Source organism: Diabrotica virgifera, chromosome 6, assembly GCF_917563875.1.
Source record: "Diabrotica virgifera virgifera chromosome 6, PGI_DIABVI_V3a".
Lineage (NCBI taxonomy): Eukaryota > Metazoa > Arthropoda > Insecta > Coleoptera > Chrysomelidae > Diabrotica > Diabrotica virgifera.
The window spans coordinates 7,804,576-7,826,483 of record NC_065448.1 but is presented as its reverse complement, the minus strand read 5'-3'; the positions used below and the strand labels follow the sequence as shown (position 1 = coordinate 7,826,483).

Below are 21,908 nucleotides of genomic sequence, written 5' to 3'. Positions count from 1 at the left end.
TAAACAGTTTATCTTTTAAAATGATTAACAATGTACACTTATATCAAAGTTAAAATGGATTTTAGGAAAAAATTTTAAAACCATTGGACGAATTGTATTATTAGTTGCATATCAAGTAGTAAGCTTCGTAAGTGAAAGTGAAGCCCTCAAAGGCATAAACCTTTCATGTTTTTAACTAGTTCTTAGCTTAATTCTGTATTAGTAATTAGCAAAATGTGAGAAATTCATATTCTTGTTGTAGTTTAATATTTTTCCCAAATTTTCGCATGTACAAACTTCACACCGGCTACTTTTCACACGTGATAACAAAATTAGGTTATGATTATGTAAGGTTGATGAACTGTCAATTTCATATAACTGTGATGTCCACACATTTATTAGAAAAATTATATTAAATATTCAACGTAAAACTATTACAAAACCGTAGATCTGGTTGAAATCCTACCTTTATATCAAATTAAAGAAAAATTTGAAAGTTATACCAGTAACAACATTCACAATGGTTGAACAACAGAGGCAGAGGATTGAACAAGAAATGACCAAACTAATTAATGAATTGGACCTCCAATATTTACGGAAAATGCAAGTGAGTGACACAAGGTATTTACCAGGTTTTTATTCACAACTTTAATCCTTACACCTTTACACATATCGTCGGCCTAATGTGAAAAGTGCATAAATCAAAAATACCCGATTTTACAGGAAGGACAAAAAACTAACTGTGCATAACTCCACTTAGTGTACACAAGTAAATATAATGTGAAAATTGCACAAGTCCGTTTTAGTAATCACCTTTAATTATCAAACAATATGTTGTGTCATTTTAAACTCTACCCTGTAGGTAGGTACTCACCCGTTTACAATGAAAAGACTTTTTACATTTGAACAGTTTGGCCTCTAACAAGAGCGGACTTGTGCAGATTTCATATGGTTTTCAACATTAATGGACTTATGCAGAATTCATTTCTGCAATTTTAGCAAAATCTAGTAGACTATATTACAAGAAAATACAGCCGTACAAAGCTTTTGATTAATGCTAACAGGTGCCATCAAAAGACTTGTGACAAATTGAATATTTTGGACTTGTGCATTTTTTACATTAGGCCGACAATATCTTGAGATGTGAATTATTTATAATTTAAATTGTAGGCAGATATGCACCGATGTGCTGCAACTTGCTGCGATAATAGAGATGGATCCTTAGAGCAGGTTCAAAAGTGTGTGGAGCGTTGCTCCACAAAGATTCATTGGGCTCAATCATATGTACAAACAGAAATGGATCACCTTCAGAATAAACTACAGAGATGTGTTCTAGACTGTAATGATGATATCAAACTTAAAATGGGTCCTAATCCGACAGACTCTGAGGTAAAAAGATGTGTAATTAATAGACCAGTCATCAGCGGTAAAAAACTGTAAAACCGTGGAATTTTGAGAATCTACAGTGATTTTAATGAAAATTTGAATTTAACCTCGGTTGACCCTCTTCTTCAAAATCTACCCTATGCCGATCCGGGCTTTTGCCCTGGGGGTGAAAACAACCCCATCAAAGGGATGAAGATTTTTTCAATCAAAATAACTATGGAAGTCAATAGATTGACCAAATCTGAGTAAATTTTGTTCTATAAATTTTTTTTTGCAAAATTGATACTTTCCAAGTTATTAGCCATTGAAACTATGCATTTTTCAGTGAAAAAACTCACGTTTTATACCCGTTTTTATGAATATCTTAAAAAAATTAATTTTATAGAAAAAATCATTAAGAACAAAATTGTAACTAATAAAAAAACAAAGAGATTTGCATCGGAAAGACCTATGTAAACCCAATAATGACTGAGTTATTGCTCATTAAAGGATGGTTATTTTCAAAGAACCTCGAAATGGACAATCTTCAATCTCAAATAACTCGAATGTGGTACAATTTTTTGGGAACACTTAACAGGCATCTTTTAAAGTTTATTAAAAAACCTCTCAAATGAACTCTGATAAAAGTTTTTTGCATAAGATCTGGTTGACTTATTATGACGAAAATAAAGTCACTGCCTGCTTTTTTTTTTCGAAATGTAACAATTAAACCCTCGTCATTACACAGTCCTAATAGAAATTAATAGCTTCCCACTCGAAATTAACTTTATTTAGATATAATATTTATATGTATCAATTATTGATACGATCCATGTGATTTGATCGGTTGTGAATGCTTAGTTTAAAAAAATAGTTATTAAATCAAAAATGACATTTTTATAATTAAAAAAAAAAGTGCATTTTTCAAATAAACCTAAAAGTATTCATGATATCAAAACAAAAAACATTTTAAAATGATAAAAATATCATTTTCCATTTAATCAACATTTTTCTAAACTAAGCATTCCAAACTGGTCAAATCACATGGTCACGTATCAATTATAACTAAATAAAGTTAATTTCAAGTGGGAAGCTATTCAGGATTGAAATGACGAGGGTTTAATTTTTACATTTCAAAAAGAAAAAAGCAGAGATCGACTTTATTTTCGTCATGAGTCATTTATTTATTTATTTATATGGGCAAGCCCAATTCGGTAATATATTAATAAGATATTGATAATTACAGTGTTGAATATATAAGAATAAAATGAGAGAGTACAAAACATTTAAAAAGACATGACAAAGTAAAATAATTACAAAACATTAATTACTAACAAATAACAAGGTTATGACATTGCTAAATATTTAATTTGGTTAAATGGTTCTTAAAAACATCAACAGAGTTACCAAAAAGTAAAAGGTCACCTAAGGAGTTAGCAAGTCTTAGTGTTCTAGGAACAAAAGTAAAATATGAGTAATTATATCTATGAAAAGAAATATGAAAGGTTTGAATTTGTCTTGTTGATCGTGGTGGAACAAACAACAATATTTTAGCAAGGAGTTCAGGGCAGTAATATATGCCATTGATAATATTAAACAATACTGTAAGATCTTTACGCTTCCTACGGACATCCAGAGAAGAGATATTCAAAAATCGTTCCATATCTGTATAATTATAATTGATGTGTTTTTTGAACCCAATATATCTAAGAAAATTATGTTGAACACTATCAAGTTTGTTCTTGAGGTGTAAATAATGTGGGGACCAAACTGGAGAACAGTAGTCAAGGTGCGTCCTGACTAAAGAACAATAGAGCATTTTAATAGCGAGTCAGTCAGTTCTTATGCAAAAAACTTTTGTCAGAGCTTATTTGAAATGTTTTTTAATGAGCTTTGAAAGACGTCTCTTAAGTTATCCCAAAAAATTGCACCACATTCGAGTTATTTGAGATTAAAGGTCCTCCATTTTGATGTCCTTCGAAAATAACCAACCTTTAAAGAGCAATAACTCAGTTGTTATTGGGTTCACATCAGTGGCGGCTCGTGGGTAAAAATATCGGTGGGGCACTTTTATTTTGAGCGGCAAGTACGAAATTATTAACAATTAAGTTAGTAAAAAAGAGTTTTACCATTTTATGCTCAAAAGAGTCGAACATGAGAAGAGTCAACAAAAGACTGGAAATATTGGAAACCATCAAGACACGAAAGCTGCAATAACTGGGGCATGTTATGCGTAATGAGAGATAAAACATACTTCAATTAATTACACAGGGGAAAATCCAGGGCAAGAGAAGTGTAGGAAGAAGAAGAATCTAATGGTTGCGTAACTTGAGAGATTGGTACGGATGCACATCAACCTAACTATTCAGAGCAGCAGCATCTAAGATCAGAATAGCTATGATGATTGCCAACCTCCGTCGCGGAGATGGCACGTAAAGAAGAAGAAGATGCTCAAAAGCTGCCTTGGATACAATCAAATTAAACTGGTGGGCATAACAATGGATTTAAAATGAGCATACGGAAAAGAATTTCAACTCCACTAATTTTGCCTGACATGACTGTGGCGCCATCATAACTTTGGCCAATTGACTTATTAGGAGTATTGTTCAAGTTTAAATTATTAAGTTGCTCTCAAATACACTTACTAATTCCCTCTGCATTATGCGAATCAGGTAGGTATATAAAATATCCCCATAATCGTTCAAAGATTTGATTGCCAAGGGTATATCTCAAAATTAAAAATAAAATCATTTGATCTTAAACGGAAGCGTCAGTAGTCTCATCAGCCTCAATTGGCACATAAGGAGCTATTTCTACCTCTTTGCTTATTAATCCACGAGCTATAAATACCATTGAATCCAGCAGTTCGTTTTAAATAATTTTTGAAGTTTCCAAAAAGGTTGTACTATTTTTGGTTACATGTTTTTGCAATATAGTGTTAACTTCTCCCATTAAGTTGATAAGTCCCCGAAATACTCCAGGATTCGTAGATGTCAAACTTTCATCGTGACCACTTAGAGCTAATTCAAATGCTCCGCAAAATTTAATGCAGTCGATTATTTTATTTAATACATATCTGTTTTTGGCCACTATCTCGTTATGTTCTTTTATTGATCTTCTAAAAGCCAAGTCTAACTGTGATTGAATATTTATTGACCCTAATAATTGGTATTATGTTTGGAGCCTTGCAGCTAACGCAGTTTTTTAATTTTCTCTGAGATATGTTTTATCATTTACACCCTGGATAGTCCAAGCTTCGTCCACTTGTGGTGAAAACAATAAACACTTAAAAACAATAGAAGCGATATAATCAATCTGCTAACAAATAATGTTTCTTATTGCATTTTCGATTAAAAGTTCTATTGTCTATTACCACTTTGTCCCGCCTGAATTATGTCTAATTTTGGTCTAGAAGGTCCTAATTGTTTTGTATTTAAAAAAAGAATGTGTGTGTACTTTGTACGCACGTAAGAAGATATTCTATTATATAGGTAATTTCAATGAAGTAAATATACTTAACAGGTTATTTGTATTTTATTTAAAAATTAAACACTTTCTTATCTACCACTTTCAAAAAATTTTTATTAAAACCAAAAATAAAAAAATAAATATGAATCGCCCAGGATTCGAACCCGCGTCATTCCAATCTCGGAGCTAACGCCCTAGCAACTACACCAGCGAGGTCCTTCTAATTGACATGTAAGTTTCGGATATAATTACACAACACGGCGACCAATAGTGTAAATATTTTATTATTTTACTACAGAGAAACACAAATCCAAAAACACAAGAATTATAATAAATAATACATTTACTAAAAACACTAATATATTCTTTTAATGACGTATTTGCACGGATACAGATACATAAACACCTATCTTGAAAGATTAGCAAGGAACTACATACTGTCTGTGTGCGCAGGCGCGCAGATTTACCCTCAATCGAATCGCGCCTAAAGAAGAATATCTTCAAAAAAGTCCAAAGTACTTTTGTCTTAATAAAGCGTACCTACACTATTAATATTTGTTGCCATATCGAATTATCGGATATTAACAATAATGAGTTCAGAATTAATAAGAATTGTACACTTAACAGACCGAAAACTAAGCTCGGGCTGTGTCCGGAGTGAAGTATACTGATGCGATACCGATTGCTAAGGCAAATACCGTAACGTTGCCACTTACTACCTGAATCTGAGGATATTTCTTTTTTAGCACACGGCAAGTCATCATCTACCGCCCGATATTTTTCTAACTTGACAACAGTGGCCGCGGTCGCTCGAAAAAGAGCCCATCATCGGGTGCGGGCATCGATTAAAAACTACACTGTGTAATTGTTTTTAATCAGTGGTGCGGGTAAACACTGTTAAATTATGTATTTGTATACTTTTTGCAGCATCTCGTCACATCGACTGAATATTTATTAGCTTTTTAAATAAAGAAAGATTCATTCAAAATAAATTGTATGAGATTTCTACTACATTAAGTGAACCAGCGGGAGGGCAGTGCCCCTAGCACCTCCCTGCCAGAGCCGCTCTTGGTTTACATAGGTCTGTCCCACGCGAATCTCTTTGTTTTTTATTAGCTACAATTTTGTTCTGAATGATTTTTTCTATAAAATTAAAATTTTAAGTTATTCATGAAAAGAGGTTATAAAACGTGAGTTTTTTCAATGAAAAATGCATAGTTTCAATGGCTAATAACTTGGAAAGTATCAACTTGCAAAAAAAAATTATAGAACAAAATTTACTCAGAATTGGTCAATCTATCGACTTCCATAGTTATTTTGATTGAAAACATTTTCATCCCCTAGATAAGGTTGTTTTCACCTCCAGGGCAAAAGCCCGCTTCAGCATAGGGTAGATTTTGACAAAGGTTATAAATACTAATTAAATCCAAATTTTCAAGGAAATCGACCTTGATTCTCAAAATTCCACGAGGAAATTACTGTTGATTGAACTATAATGTATTGAAGAGAATTTTAATTATTTAATTTTTAGGTTCAAAAATTTACTGCTCAGTTTGAAACCTGTGCTACGAAATGCGTAGATAGCCAAGTCGAATATATTCCTTCCTTGTTAAAGAGAATGAAAGCTAACATTTCAAAGGGACAAACGTGATTCCTTCTGCATGCAGTTTATATTCGAAATATCTATGTTAGTTATCAAAATTACTGATTTCCTGTAATTTGTGATTGTTTATTATATAAAGATGAAAACAAACAACTACTTCGTGTATTATTATTTAATTCATGCCTTTGGACAACAAATATACAAGATTTCTGCATACATTATTAAATAAAGTTGATAAAATATAACAAAATATAGCCCTCCAGGTGATCTGCGAAACCTCCTTACACAGAACCACAACATTGAAATTTCGCAATAGGGCCTATAAAAATATCTCGGTACAGATGCATTATGTTGATTTGTTAATATGTATGTACTTTTCCACAAAAAAGACCTCTTTAAAAGTGCCCAAGACTACTTTAATGTGAATTTAATTTTGATCACCTACCATTTCTTTTAAAATATTTTTATTGTGTCACCTTTATAATGTGTATTTTGATTACTAATGACTGTGTCTATTATCTAAGTAAAATAAATAATATTTGGTGTTAATTTAATACTGTATTCTATAGAACCACTATTATAATTAGGCCCTCTATTTGACAGCTCGACAGTGTTGCCACAGCTGTTCCAAAGAAGCTGAATAGCTTTTAAGAAAGAGGCTGCAGCGGTGAGAAATGTCACTGTCAAACTATTTCCACTATAAAAGTCATTAGTGTCACTGTCAGGAGGTTAAAGTGTAAATTTTAATGAGAAATGATAAATCACTAATAATAGTTGCAAATATCAAACATGAATAACACAAAAACGCAGGAAGTCTACAGCGACCTAACATTGTTAGTACTCTTTATTTTGTACAACTCTTTGATTTGATCTAACGTAAATAATTTCAGATTTACAACTCCAGATAAGTTTTTCTTGGAGCCCAAAAATGGAGAGGAATTGCTTGTGATAGAGAGAGTAACTGAAGAGATTTCAGTTTATAAAAACCACCGTCACATCATACCAGCAGCTAGTAGTAGGAAAGATTTCTGTGGCCTCCTAGGAATCATTAATCTCTTGTCGGGGCCTTATTTAGTAATTGCCACACAGAGGGATATAGTGGGTTATATATCAGGTTGGTATCTTCCGAGGATAGATTAAATGTATAGGCACATATAGGGTGTAAAATCTGTTGTTTTATTTTGATTTTTGTATAAAGGGAAACAAATTTTTGTTTGTTTGATAGGATCTCACTTGATTGCTGATGTGGTATAATTAATGAAGCCTTGAAATTAATGAATGTCATGCTGATAAAATTGATATTAATTATAAAAAATGTCGTGTACTTAAGTGTAAAACTTTTTAAAAACTCAACTCAATATTGGTATTGTGGATATCTAGTTTCGGTTACAATTTTTGTTAATTTGTTTGAAAGGTTCCACAACACATATTTTGTGACAGAAAGCGTAAAAAGTACTTTCTAGGATTTCTTCTTATATGGAAAAGTATCAAAAACTTTTCCTCTTTTTTTCTACAGTGTATTGCATTTAAGATGAAGACAGCCCTATATTTCGGCTATCAAAATAAATACAGATGAAAAAAGTTATTTGAAAAAATAGTTCCAAATATTATTTTAACTCCACATACCAAAGTTCATGACAAAATTCACACTTTTAGTTTTTTCATTATTTGCAGTCAGAACCCTAGAAGCTTAACACATTAACGGTCATGACTGCATATGAAGTAATTTACTCCATAAGAATACATGTTTACAATGATAGCGTGTCTGTGAATGTGTTAAGTGTTATACCTCACCAGGACGCCATGGCGATGTAGTTAAGGACATCATCACAACTACTCCTGGCCACGAGGGTCACCAAGAACGTCGCTCACTAACCACCACCACCACAGAACCATAATCGCTCTCGTTACATAGACAAAAATGGATGTGGAAGAGATCGCACTGTTATATTATTTTTATGTATGTCACAAAAATATTAAGCAGAAGAAAAAGGAAAAAATGTGGGTACATCCTTTTATATCAAATCGATGCGAAAGTGGTATTTTTTTCAAATTATATGAAGATTTCTTGAAATATCCAAGTAATCCTTTGAAGCACTGTTCTACAAACATAGCCTATTTTCGATCTCTACAATAAATCTTTCCATATCAAAATTCATTTTGCTTTCTGTCTTTCTAAGTAGTGACTGGTTGGCGACTGAATGAGTGACAATAGTACACTCTCATTTATATTGCTGGTATCGCCAGCAAGTAGCCAGGGTAGCCAGTCGCCACAAGAGGAACCGTAGACAGTGGCGACACCTCCAAGGCGGGCCTGTCACCAAGTGAGGTACCTGCCGTTCATTTTAAAAGAATTAATTAGAAACGTCGCTGGCTACTTCGCCTTCTACACGTGTCCCGGTGAGGTATATCCCTAAATTGGCTGTCACGAGATACATCATTTAAGCCAAACTGAAAAATTAGACTTGGATGATTAGGTGAGGTTGGGAATTTTGTAAAGTGGCTGTTAAAGTTATATTTTGTTTTACTCATCATATTATCATTTATTTATTTTTATCATCAGGTCTGTTTGCTTGTTTGTTATTATTAGTGCAAAGATACCACAAAATTATGGCACACCTCAATCTTAATCTCTTATAAATAGTGTATAGGGAGAAAATAAATGCTCACATATTTTCCTTAATTACTAATAGAAATTTAAAATTTGTTTCAGTTTATGTCAATATTGGTGCTTGTTACCGCTTAATATTCACTTAATTTATTTCATGCAGGTTGTGCAGTATGGAGGCTAGTAAAGGCAGAACTAATTCCCTTCAGGAGCTCCTTAAACTTAAGTCCAGAAAAACAAGCCGACAATGAAGTCTACCTTAGTATGATAGAACAAGTTTTAACGACACCCTTTCAGTATTTCTGTTACGATTACGACCTGACACATTCCCTTCAGCGCCTTCGGGACATTTCTCCAGATTTCTGGAAACAGTCCCTGTGGGAAAGAGCCGATCAACGATTTGTATGGAATGGATTCCTATTAAGCCCTTTCAGAAATGTGATCAGCAAAAAGTTTTGTCTGCCGTTGATGCTAGGGTTTGTTTCTATTAACTTTTGTGTTGTTAATGGGCATAGCTTGAACTGGATCATTGTTACGAGGAGAAGTGTTTTTAGAGCAGGTACCAGGTAAGCCTTACTCTTAAGTATTAACTCGAAGCTTATTGGTATATTAGAGCTGCTAGGTTGTTCTAAAACTAGTTAGATAGATAGAATTTATTCATCCACAAAGTTTACACAATTCTTACAAAAAAAAAATGTATAAATCTTATCGGACTAGTCAAAATTTTAGTATTTTAATATAGAGTAAAAGTACACATGATTAAAATAAAACAGTGATTACAACAAAAGTTACAAATAAAAATTTTAGAACTATTGTTGCAAAAATGTTAAAAATTTAAAAATCCATCAATACTGTAGAATGTGGTCCATTAAAAATGAATACACAGTTTGGCGAAAACCTTTATGTGAAGAATTACTGAGAGTTAATATATTGACTATTTTATTGTAACATTTTATTCCAATATATTCAGGTGCATGTTGGGATATACCTAATCTAGAGAAAGGTTGTCGAAAATTTGATTTACCTCTAGTATCGTGTGAGTGACTGTCCTCATTTCTGTCAAACTTGAGCTTGTTTTCCTTAATGTGCAATATTAATTGAAAAATTAAAAGGCTAGGTAGTGTTAAAATATTAGACTTCTTAAATATTGGCTTGCAACTATCCAAAAATGGAATGCCATACATACTTCTTAAAACTTTCTTTTGAGCTATAAATGCCCGTTCAAAATGAGATGAGCAACCCCAAAATATTAAGCCATACTGAAGTACAGACTGGACTAAACTAAAGTAAATCATTCGCAATATATCAAATGAGACAGCTTCTCTTAAATTACGCACTATATAGCTACATGTACTTAACTTTGCTGATACAAGATTTATGTGAGTTTTCTATGTAAGTTTATGATCTAGGGTTATCCCCAAAAAATTCTTTGTAGTATAACTTTCTACTGATTTGCCATCCACATGCAAATAAAAGTCAGAATTTGGAGTTAAGTTTTTTGGTAAGAAACGCATAAAATGTGTTTTTGTTACGTTGAGCTTGAGTCCATTACTTTTTAAATTTTAAATTATCAAATGTTTGTGGCTTTAGGTATTGACATTTTAAATTAGTTTTAGTTTTTTACTTTTTAAATTATGTTATGGACTATATCAATACTTGTATTGTTTTGACTATATGTACTTTAGCATATTTATATTAGGTTATCCTATTTCAAATAAAGTATTATATAATTAATTATTATATAATTTATTTTTACAATATGTGCTAAATTCAGCAGACGCAACATTGGTATTTTCCACCAGTTGTATGGGTTCACTGTGAGCATACTGAACAATTTTATCTGGCGTTGAACAAAACGTGTTTGGGTCACTTACAAATATAATGAAAAATAAAGGCCCCAGTATTGAACCTTGAGGTACACCCATCGTACATTGAAGTGGCCTCGACGTTCTATTACTTAGATAATATAGGGACCAATTGTACGGTATACCGCGTACTCCAATACCCTGCAATTTTTGTAATAAGAGTTCACAATCAACTGTATCAAATGCACTACTAAGGTCATAAAAAAGACCCAATACATTTAATTTATTATTTAATGCGTTATAAATAAATTGAAGACATTTAGAAATAGCAGTATTTGTAGATTTCTTTTTTCTAAACCCGTTTTGAATAACAGGAAAATTTTTAAAATGTTCTAAATAATCTGTTAATCTATTTGCATAGGCTGCTTCAAATATTTTAGAGAACTGACTTGACACACAAATCATCTTATAGTTTGCAATATCCGTTGCAGATCCTTTATTTTTAAAAATAGGGAGGTTATAGGGAGAAATAGTTTCTTATATAATTTCTTTTTTTTTTCAGAATAAACCATTTTTTTAAGTATTTTTCTTTGAAAAAATATTTTTCAATATTTATCCTTGAAATTTTTTAAAATATGCTTTGAATTGTACAATAAGTGTTCAATCTCAAATTAATCCCTTAATTTGTAATCTCACATTATTCTTAACTTCCTAAACTTTTATAGTTTCACCGTGTATAATTGAAACATTGGGAAACATGAGTCCAGTGAACTTACTGCAACCTAAATAAATTGCCAAATCGTTCAATTTCCATTTGAACTTCCTAAGGGCAGTCTATTTAGAATCGTTACCTCGTTAACAAGTGCGTAAGTCGTTGTTCGAAGTTACGCCGAATGTAATTATTATCAGAAAGTTACCTGACCAACAACTATAGTGTAATTATCAGTAGCTGTCCACACTTCAAACATTTATTTACCATCGTCGATCGAGAAGAATCGGACAAAGAGGCATTAGAAAACAATTCGATCCTGATATTTACAACGAATTGTCCATTTGGTCCTTCGAGCCGGATTTAATTTAAAAATAAAATAAACGTACCATAGTTTAAAAAAAATCACAAAAATGTGCTTGAAATGTTGATTTCAAACCATACCCCCCATGTAGAAAATCAAACAAAACAAATTTCTTGTTTTGTTTGACGTTAGGACGAAGAGAGGGTGTAATGTAAATACAAAAGGCGCATGCCGAAATGGATATAGGTTTCGTTGATATTTACATGATTTATTACTTTACTACCAGATACAACTGTAATACAAAGAAACCTACAATCTTTGAATTGTGACTCTCTATCTTTAGATTTTTGTATTGCACGTAGTTGCCAGATTTCAATTTGCATACCAAAATGTATTTTGGTTTTTTGGCCAAACGGTTGAATTTGGAAAAAAATGTTACAAGACTTTTTTGCTTTACATGGTGCCTTCTTTCTATACCTTTAAGGAACACACTATTTTCGGGAAGTCTAAAGATTCACAGGATTTTCGTTGTTTCCAAGAACAATTAACTTGGGGTTTCCATAAATTATCTTAAACTCTTTGTAGTCCCTCTACTTTATACTAGAAAAGTTTGTTCGGTATTTTAATGTGGTATAAGTTATCTACCATTGTATTTGTTATTAATTTGTTCATTATGAATCTTTTATGCCAATATTGTATTGCAGATTATTCCGCAGAGGCATAGACAAAGACGGAAACGTTGCTAATTTCGTCGAAACTGAACAAATCGTAGAGTACCAAGGCGATCATGCGAGTTTTGTTCAAATTAGAGGCTCTATTCCACTTTTCTGGCAGCAAAATCCCGATTTGCGTCTTAAACCTCCTCCTACCATGATCGATATGGACCCACAAGAGCAACATTCCACCTGTTTGAAGCATCTAGAAGAAGTGGCAACTTTATATGGCAAAGTTGTGTTAGTCAATCTCATTGACCAAAAGGGAGCTGAAGGTGAGTAGTAGAAGTAATGTTTATAATTTTGAAACCTTCTTTTTAGTACATTCTTTCACGGTTTTTGCTAGTAAATTTTAAAGAACCGCTTGGATTGACATATTTGGCATAGGCATAGCTAACATGTCAAAGAAAAAAGTGATATGGTGCCGATGTGTGCTTTTGACCTGGGGGTGAGTTTCACCCCATCTCGGGGGTAAAAAAATATATGTCCAAGATAAGTCCCGAAATTGATAAACTGACTAATTTTAAGCAACTTTTGTTTTATAGAGTTTTTCACCAAATCAATACTTTTCGAGTTATTTGCAAGTGAATATGTTCATTTTTCAACAAAATAACCACGTTTTTAGACGGTCTTTCGCAAATAACTCAAAACGTAAGCATTTTTTCGAAAAAAATATTCTTAGCAAAACTATAGCCTATAGACCATTCCAGGGTGACGTCATTTGACAGCGACTGATGGGCAAAATATTGTAAACAAACTAGGTTAAGTGTAGAAAACCATTGTTTAATTTAAGAATATGATTAAAATACCAGCGTTTTGTTCAGTTTGAAAGTGTTCCATTAAAGGTAAAAGAGATAAAGTAAGTTTTTTTATAATACCAGCCGCATTTAAAGACCGAAATGTTTTAAATCACTATAATCACAATACACTGTAAACAGAACGACGATATGGGCCAAGAAAACTGATTTTCTGATTATACTGGGTTTTGGCATCTCCTACGAGGGTGTCCTATATCCAATATTTGAAATTTTTGTAGTTAAAACCACAGATTTTTTATAATAAAACGAGAAAATAGCAAAAATAACACCAAAAACACAATTTTTGCCCCTCAGCAACGGTGTCGAAAGTCACGTGACCTGGAATGGTCAATAAAAAAGTGAAAAAAATGGTGTATACAGGGTGTCCCGAAAAGATTGGTCATAAATTATATCACAGATGCTGGGGTCAAAAATAGGTTGATTGAACCTGACTTACTTATATACAATAGTGCATACAAAAAAGTTACAGCCCTTTGAAGTTACAAAATTAAAATCGATTTTTTTTCATATATTACTCTTAGAGATTTTTTATTGAAAATGGACATGTGGCATTCTTATGGCAGCAACATCTTAAAAAAAATTAAAGTGAAATTTGGACACCCCATAAAAATTGTATTAAACAATGTTTTGTTCCCTTAAACCCCCCCCCCTCAAATTTTTGTGTACGTTCCAATTAAATTATTACATTACAATAAAACATTTTTGTCTCTTAGTACTTTTTCGATAAGCCAGTGTTTATCGACATATTTTGAATATTTGTCGAATCCACCACATATTTGTATATGGTTAAGTACGATCTGTTAATAATCTGAAAATTTATTTATAATTTACATTTTTAGGTATATTTTGAAAAAGAAGCCACATCTCGATAAAAGGTGACTTGTCAAAAAAAGACTAAGAGGCAATAAAGTTTTAAAAACACTGTGTTTAACTAATGGTACCAAAATAATAGTTTAATTGGAACGTACACAAACATTTGGGGGTTTAAAGGAACAAAACCCCCATAAAATGTTTATGTAAATATATTAAAAAAGTAGACGCATCTCGATAAACACTGGCTTATCGAAAAAATACTAAAAGGCAAAAAGTTTTAACAACGTTGTGTTTAACTAATGGTACCACAATAATGAATTAATTGGAACGTACACAAAAGTTTGGGGGGGGGGGTTAAGGGAACAAAACCCCCATAAAATTTTTATGGGGTGGACAAACTTCACTATAATTTTGTTTTAAGATGTTCCTGCCATAAGAATGATACATGTCCATTTTCAATAAAAAATCTCTAATAGTTTTCGATATATTGAAAAAAATAGATTTTCATTTTGTAACTTCAAAGGGCTGTAACTTTTTTTATGAGCACATTTGTACTAAGGTAAGTTAGGTTCAATCGAACTATTTTTGACCCCAGAATGTGTGGTATAATTTATGACCAATCTTTTCGGGACACCCTGTATATTAGGTCTCTATACCTAGCAAAAGCAGAGTTATAGATAATGAAAAATAGGTTCATATTCGAAAAATTCCAAATAGAATATTTCAATGTGAAATATCCAAATAATGAAGCATTCTTGGGGAGAACACATTACAACTTTTTTTAAGTGTTTAAAAAAGCTTTATTTCTGTTTTTATAAAAAAAATTCTAGCATCAAATGTAAGCAAGTTACCTTCAAAATAAAGTTGGTCCCTTTTGTTTTGGCAAAAAAAATCAGGAATATCACCCCCAATTAGCAACTTAAATGAAATTAATCGTTACCGCTTCACAAGTTACTTTACTTATGTTGTGTTTATATGATCTGTAAGTTTCATCGATTCAAAGTGCTTATTTTTGAAAAAATTTGGTTTCAAAGTAAAATTTTAAAAAAATTTAATTTTGAAAAAAATGCTGTTTTTCAAAATAACTTAAAAATTGTTAGAGATACCGAAAATCTTAAACAATAAAAAATGTCGGCTTTACTTTTCTGAATATTTTTTATTTGTTTTTGGTTTTCTGTAAGACAAAAATTGGTTAAGATTCGGTGTTTCTAAATTTGCATACACTCGTGATAAGTGACTCGTTCAAGTCTTTTTAACTACAGCTCTTTCAAAAATAAGGGCTTTGAACCGATGAAACTTACAGATCATATTATCAATACATACGCGAGTAAAACACTTGTGAAGTGGTAACAATTAAGTTCATTTGAAATGCTAATTAGGGGGTGATTTTCCCGATTTCTTACCAAAAAAAAGGGACCAACTTTATTTTGAGCGTAACTTGTTTACTTTTTAGGCTAAAATTTTTTTTAAAGAACAAATATGTATAAGCATTTTTTAAACACTTTAAAAAAGTTAAAATGAGTTTTCCCCAAAAAAGTGCTTCGTTTTTTGGTTATGGCACGTTAAAATATTCGATCTGGAATTTGACGAATATGAACCTATTTGTCATTAGCTATAACTCTGCTTCTACTAGGTATAGTGACCTAATATATATACCATGTTTTTACGTGCTATATTTTTGATTGGAATTTTTTTCGACTAAATACTTACTTTTTGAGTCATTTGCGAAAAACCGTCTGAAAACGTGGTTATTTTGTAGAAAAATGAACATATTCACACGCAAATAACTCGAAAAGTATTAACTTGGTGAAAAAACTTTATAAAACAAAAGTTGCTTAGAATTAGTCATTTTATCCATTTCCGGACTTATTTCGAATATATATTTTTCAGCCCAAAAAGGGGGTGAAATTCACCCCTAGAGCAAAAGCACACATCGGCACAATATCACTTTTTTTCTTTGACTTGTTAGCTATCTATATACCAAATTTCATGTCAATCCAAGCGGTTCTTTAAAATTTGGAGGTTTTGCAATATTTTACCTTTAAATAACGTACTATTTTTCCAGACAATTTATAATCTAGATAAAGGCATTATTTTTATTTTCGATTCAGAGATCATTACCATCTTTCTATGGACCATTTAGAACTCCTTAGTTCTCATCAGGAAAGCTACCGTAATGATGCTCTGAAAAGAAAATAAAAATCTTTGCCATTTCTGTCAATTATAAAATATAATTAACATTTAGACGCTATAGCGACATCTATTAACAAATTGTCGAAACCCAAAAGACTCCATTTTCAAACAAATAAATGTTTAAAAATAATAAAATCTTTGGATTTCTCAGTTCGGAAACAGATTCTCTCTTATACCTATTCCCCATCCTTCTAAAATTTTCAAGGAATAAAGGGTGATGAATGCAGAGACATGGGGAGTCTATATAGTTGCACTCCACAACACATCAATTCACCGAGGCAAAGATCAACAAATCTGTCTCCTAGTACTCAATACGTGAGTAAGAACGTAGGTAGATAAAGGCATTATTTTTATTTTCGATTCAGAGATCATTACCATCTTTCTATGGACCATTTCGAACTCCTTAGTTCTCATCAGGAAAGCTACCGTAATGTTGCTCTGAAAAGAAAATAAAAATCTTTGCCATTTCTGTCAATTATAAAATATAATTAACATTTAGACGCTATAGCGACATCTATTAACAAATTGTCGAAACCCAAAAGACTCCATTTTCAAACAATTAAATGTTTAAAAATAATAAAATCTTTGGATTTCTCAGTTCGGAAACAGATTCTCTCTTATACCTATTCCCCATCCTTCTAAAATTTGCAAGGGATCTTTGCCTCGGTGAATTGATGTGTTGTGGAGTGCAACTATATAGACTCCCCATGTCTCTGCATTCATCACCCTTTATTCCTTGGATGGGGAATAGGTATAAGAGAGAATCTGTTTCCGAACTGAGAAATCCAAAGATTTTATTATTTTTAAACATTTATTTGTTTGAAAATGGAGTCTTTTGGATTTCGACAATTTGTTAATTTATAACCTCTTTTATAGGTAACATGGAGAAATCCTTTAAGAACGCCATGAGTTCATTGTCGTATCCTTCAGCACGATACGAACCTTTCGACTTCCATTCTGAATGTAGCAAAATGAGGTGGGACCGTCTGAAAATCCTCATAGACCGTCTAGCTCTGGACCAAGATGAAATGGGCTTCTTTCTCTTATTGCGGGATGGTTCCTTAAGCTCGTTACAAGACGGAGTCTTCAGGACGAACTGCATAGATTGTTTGGACAGAACCAATGTGGTCCAAAGTATGCTAGCGCACAGAAATTTAGAAATAGTTTTAAGGAAGTTGAATATTTTACACCAAAACCAGAACTTGGAGTTCCAGTATTCCTTCGAGGTTTTGTTTAAGAATGTTTGGGCAGACAACGCTGATATTATAAGCACACAATACTCGGGAACCGGAGCTTTAAAAACGGATTTTACTAGAACAGGTAAAAGGACTAAGGCTGGAGTTTTTCGAGACGGAGTCAATTCGCTTACCAGATACTACAAAAATAATTTAACTGACGGGTATCGCCAGGATGCCATAGATTTGTTCTTAGGTTACGGCAAACCGATATCTCCACTAAGAGTAGACAAATCGTGGCGATATATTACTTACCCTTCGGTACTTTTAGTCGCTGTATCCATGTTTGTAGCTTCTGCTGTGTTTCCTTCGGAATACTCAACCGAATCTCTTCTGTTTTTGTTGTTTTGGGGTTCTATGGTCTACGCCACATTGCACACCATATTCAGATACGGCGTTGAGTTCGTGGACAGACCTAGGCTCACGCAGTCTTAGCAGTTCGTCTAGTCAGGTAGTCAGGGGGATGATGTAGTAGGGAATGGTATTATTCACGCACCAACACTTTGAAGAAGCTTCCTGTACTATTTATGTAATTAATAATTAATATCGAGATTCAAAATTTGTCTAGCTGTATTTTCTACATATATTGTGATGGTGTAGGCAGATTATCGGAGAATAGGCCATTTTTGGGAAAAGTTATTTACCAGCAATTTTATTGCTGGAATCTCTTATGATTCTATATATTAATAATATAGGTATGCAAAGTCCGCAGATAGTGTGCTAATTTTTTTATAAACAAAATGGCGCCCGAAAATCGTGTTTTTTAAAATTCTTACTCTATAACTCCAAAGATTTTAACTTTACACCAAAAACACGTAAATAAAAATTCACCGTAATTAAATTCTGCGTAGAGACGTGTTTTTCCCGATTTACTTCGACGAAAATGTTCCCTGGAAAATGCGGGTTTTTCCAACAAAATCTTTAATTTTCAACTAAAATTTTAGATAAGTAATTGTTTATCAATAATTAAATAACTTGGTAATATAAAAGCTCTTTTCGTATAGATTATAATTCCAGAAGCCGATGAAAATTGAATGAACAGTTTAACAACAATTGAATTGTTAATTAAAAATTTACGGTCGCTATAATAACCACAATAATTATGATACATAAGAATAACTATGATTTTTGTATAAAAAGACACTGTACCTATCTAATGTACTTTACAGAAATGAAATTGGACTATTTAAGCGGCCTCAGGAATATTTCAAAATTATAAACAATTTTTTGGCTTATAAACAAATAGAAAATCTCGGGAAATATTAAATTAAATTAAATTATGAAAACGTATTGGAAAAAAAGCGGCAGGACGCTTCGTTTAAAAGAAAAAACGTTTAATTGTGTTTAGTGGTTCCTGAGATACAACCGATCAAATTTGACCGGCATTTACGGCAAAGATATAAACAATAGGATCATAATTTTCAAACCATCACCTTTTTATTTCGGTCCTCTTTCTCCACTCCAATTTTCATATCTTTAAAATACTACAAAAAAATGCATTTTCTCGGCTTCCCATGGAGCAATTTTCTTCATTCTTTTTTGTTCCTAAGTAACTCGAGTAGAGCCATCTAACTAATGCATTATTAAATGTCAAACTTGCTTTTGTTTTGTTATAATAAATTTATTTATTTATTATAACAAAAATTTTTAATTTGTTTGAATAAAGATTGTTTAAATAATTATACAGCTTTCAAATGAGAATATTTGTGTTTTTAACGCTAATAGTACAGTTGTAGTAAATTTATCTAAAAAAAGTCTACAACTGGAAAAAATATGTAGTTTTCTTTTCATATAAATAACTTATTCTATTATAACAAAACAAAAACAAGTTTAACATTTAATAATGCATTAGTTAGATGGCTCTACTCGAGTTACTTAAGAACAAAAAAGAATGAAGAAAATTGCTCCATGGGAAGCCGAGAAAATGCATTTTTTTAAGGTATACCGATTTTTAACTTTACATTTTCTCCAACCTAATTTTTGATTGGAATTTTGCTATTTTTGGCAATTTTCACTCGTAATATCGATAGTTTTTATTATATATGTTATGAGTATTTTAAAGATATGAAAATTGGTGTGGAGAAAGAGGGCAAAAATAAAAAGGTGATGGTTCAAAAATTATGATCCTATTGTTTATATCTTTGCTATAAATGCCGGTCAAATTTGACCGGTTGTATCTCAGGAACCACTCATCACAATTAAACGTCTTTTTTTTTTAAAAGAAGCGTACTGCCGTTTTTTTTCCAATATCGTTTTCACGATTTAATGTAGTTTAATATTTCCCGAGAATTCTATGTGTTTTTAAGTAAAAAAATTGTTTATAATTTTAAAATATTCCTGAGGCCGCTTAAATAGTCCAATTTCAATTCTGTAAGGTACATTAGATAGGCACAGTGACTTTTTATACAAAAATCATAGTTATCTTATGTATCATAATTATTGTGCTTATTATAGCGACCGTAAATTTTTAATTAACAATTTAATTGTTGCTAAACTGTTCATTCAATTTCTATCGGCTTCTAGAATTATAATCTATACGAAAAGAGCTTTTATATTACCAAGTTATTTAATAATTGATAAACAATTACTTATCTAAAATTTTAGTTGAAAATTAAAGATTTTGTTGGAAAACCCCGCATTTTCCTGGGAAAATTTTCGTTGAAGTAAATCGGGAAAAACACGTCTCTATGTAGAATTTAATTACGGTGAATTTTATTTGGGTGTTTTTGGTGTAAAGTTAAAATCTTTGGAGTTATAGAGCAAAAATTAAAAAAAACACGATTTTTGGGCGCCATCTTGTTTATAAAAAAAGTAGCACACTATCTGCGAACTTTGCATACCTATATTATTAATATATACAATCATAAGATTCCTTAAGAATTAGACCAGAGTAGGACTGAAAAACAAATTGATAAACAGTAAAAAATGAGATTAAAAAGAGGAAATGTCTGTGTTAATATTAGTCATAAACTTGTATATTTGGACCTTAGACATACTTTTTACTTTTTTAGTAAAAAAGTAAAGAGTATAGAGTAGCCACCTTAATATTGTTCCATCTGTCATTAATTTGACATACAACTCACAGACTTTGAAAACATATCGCACCTCCGCTTAAAGAGTGTCATATCTCAAAAAATCTTAAAATCGGTTTTATTGCACCAACAGTTTAATAAAACTATAAACGCCTATCTCACAAAGTGTCACGTCTACGATTCAACTATTTATCGTTAGATGACACTAGTGTCCACGACGATTATTATACGATTATCCAAAATCAACGACGCACCGAACACAAACAGACAGTCACATATCGACTTGTGCAAATCATTTGTCCATCTAAGATGTGTATAAAGCGTCGTTTGTTGAGTAAAGACAGTATATGTGATTACTTTATTCAAAACAATCTGCGTATGTGCTCAAGAAAAGTGACACATTTATCACTTATTTATCTTTCTTTTTGCAGTACATATTTTGTGTTTAATGTTGTTAATTGTATTTCAAGTTACATCATTAAAAAGTATAGTCTGTTAACCAGATAATAATAATGATATTATATTCTGTATGCAAGTGTCACTTTTGATAAATAATATTTCGTAAATTTTTCGATATTTTATCTGTAGGTATAGTGTCACAACTCAAAAAAAAAATGTTTTTTTAATATACTTAATACGCTATTTTCTAGAGCTTCAAAAACCATTGTAACTGACTAAAATAGTTATTATTCTAATTTTAATAGTTTTTGAATTAATGTTGTAGAACAAACTTTAAACGTCGTTTTCTCGAAACTTTGCTTTTTTGACTTATCGACAGTCTTTGAGCGGAGGTGCGATATCTGTTTTGTGTTTTTCGATGTTTATCTATGGAAATATGTACAATAATTAACGATTTGATCCCAATTAACCTAACATAACCTAAATAACTTTTTAAGCCTGAGCAATCTCTTTTATGAGTTTTATTTTGTATTTCCACATGAGTCATGTGAGTTATTGGACTAACTTCTCACATTTGAGGTGAGAAAACCCTTAACAATTCCTTAAATAGATGTATTTTGGTTTTTTTGGGTAAATTTTGACTCTCTTTAAATGTGTAAAAGTGATATTTTTGGTAAAATTGTTTGTAAACTTCCAATACCAGTTATTTGCTTCTAGATAAGTTTTGTATGTATATAGAGTAAATATTATGTATTTTGCAATTTTTATTGTTAATATTATTATAAATGTTATACAAGAACCACACTGGTGGTTCTTTTAGTGAAGCACTGACACTAAATAGTCAATAAAGTTTTTTTTAAACCA

The 21,908-nt window shown here is 31.8% G+C and overlaps 2 protein-coding genes across 2 annotated transcripts; both read left to right on the top strand.

Annotated features, from left to right (window-relative positions):
• Positions 1-144: 144 nt before the first annotated feature.
• LOC114349465 (protein FAM136A) lies at positions 145-6,571 on the top strand. The gene is made up of 3 exons (XM_028299846.2): positions 145-586; positions 1,150-1,368; positions 6,344-6,571. The coding sequence occupies exons 1-3, from the start codon at positions 500-502 to the stop codon at positions 6,461-6,463; spliced, it is 426 nt and encodes a 141-aa protein (XP_028155647.1). The 5' UTR covers positions 145-499; the 3' UTR covers positions 6,464-6,571.
• Positions 6,572-7,113: 542 nt separating this feature from the next.
• On the top strand, positions 7,114-21,908 carry LOC114349463 (phosphatidylinositol-3-phosphatase SAC1). Its single transcript, XM_050654265.1, has 5 exons — positions 7,114-7,248; positions 7,306-7,529; positions 9,187-9,589; positions 12,546-12,829; positions 17,255-21,908. The coding sequence occupies exons 1-5, from the start codon at positions 7,205-7,207 to the stop codon at positions 18,046-18,048; spliced, it is 1,749 nt and encodes a 582-aa protein (XP_050510222.1). The 5' UTR covers positions 7,114-7,204; the 3' UTR covers positions 18,049-21,908.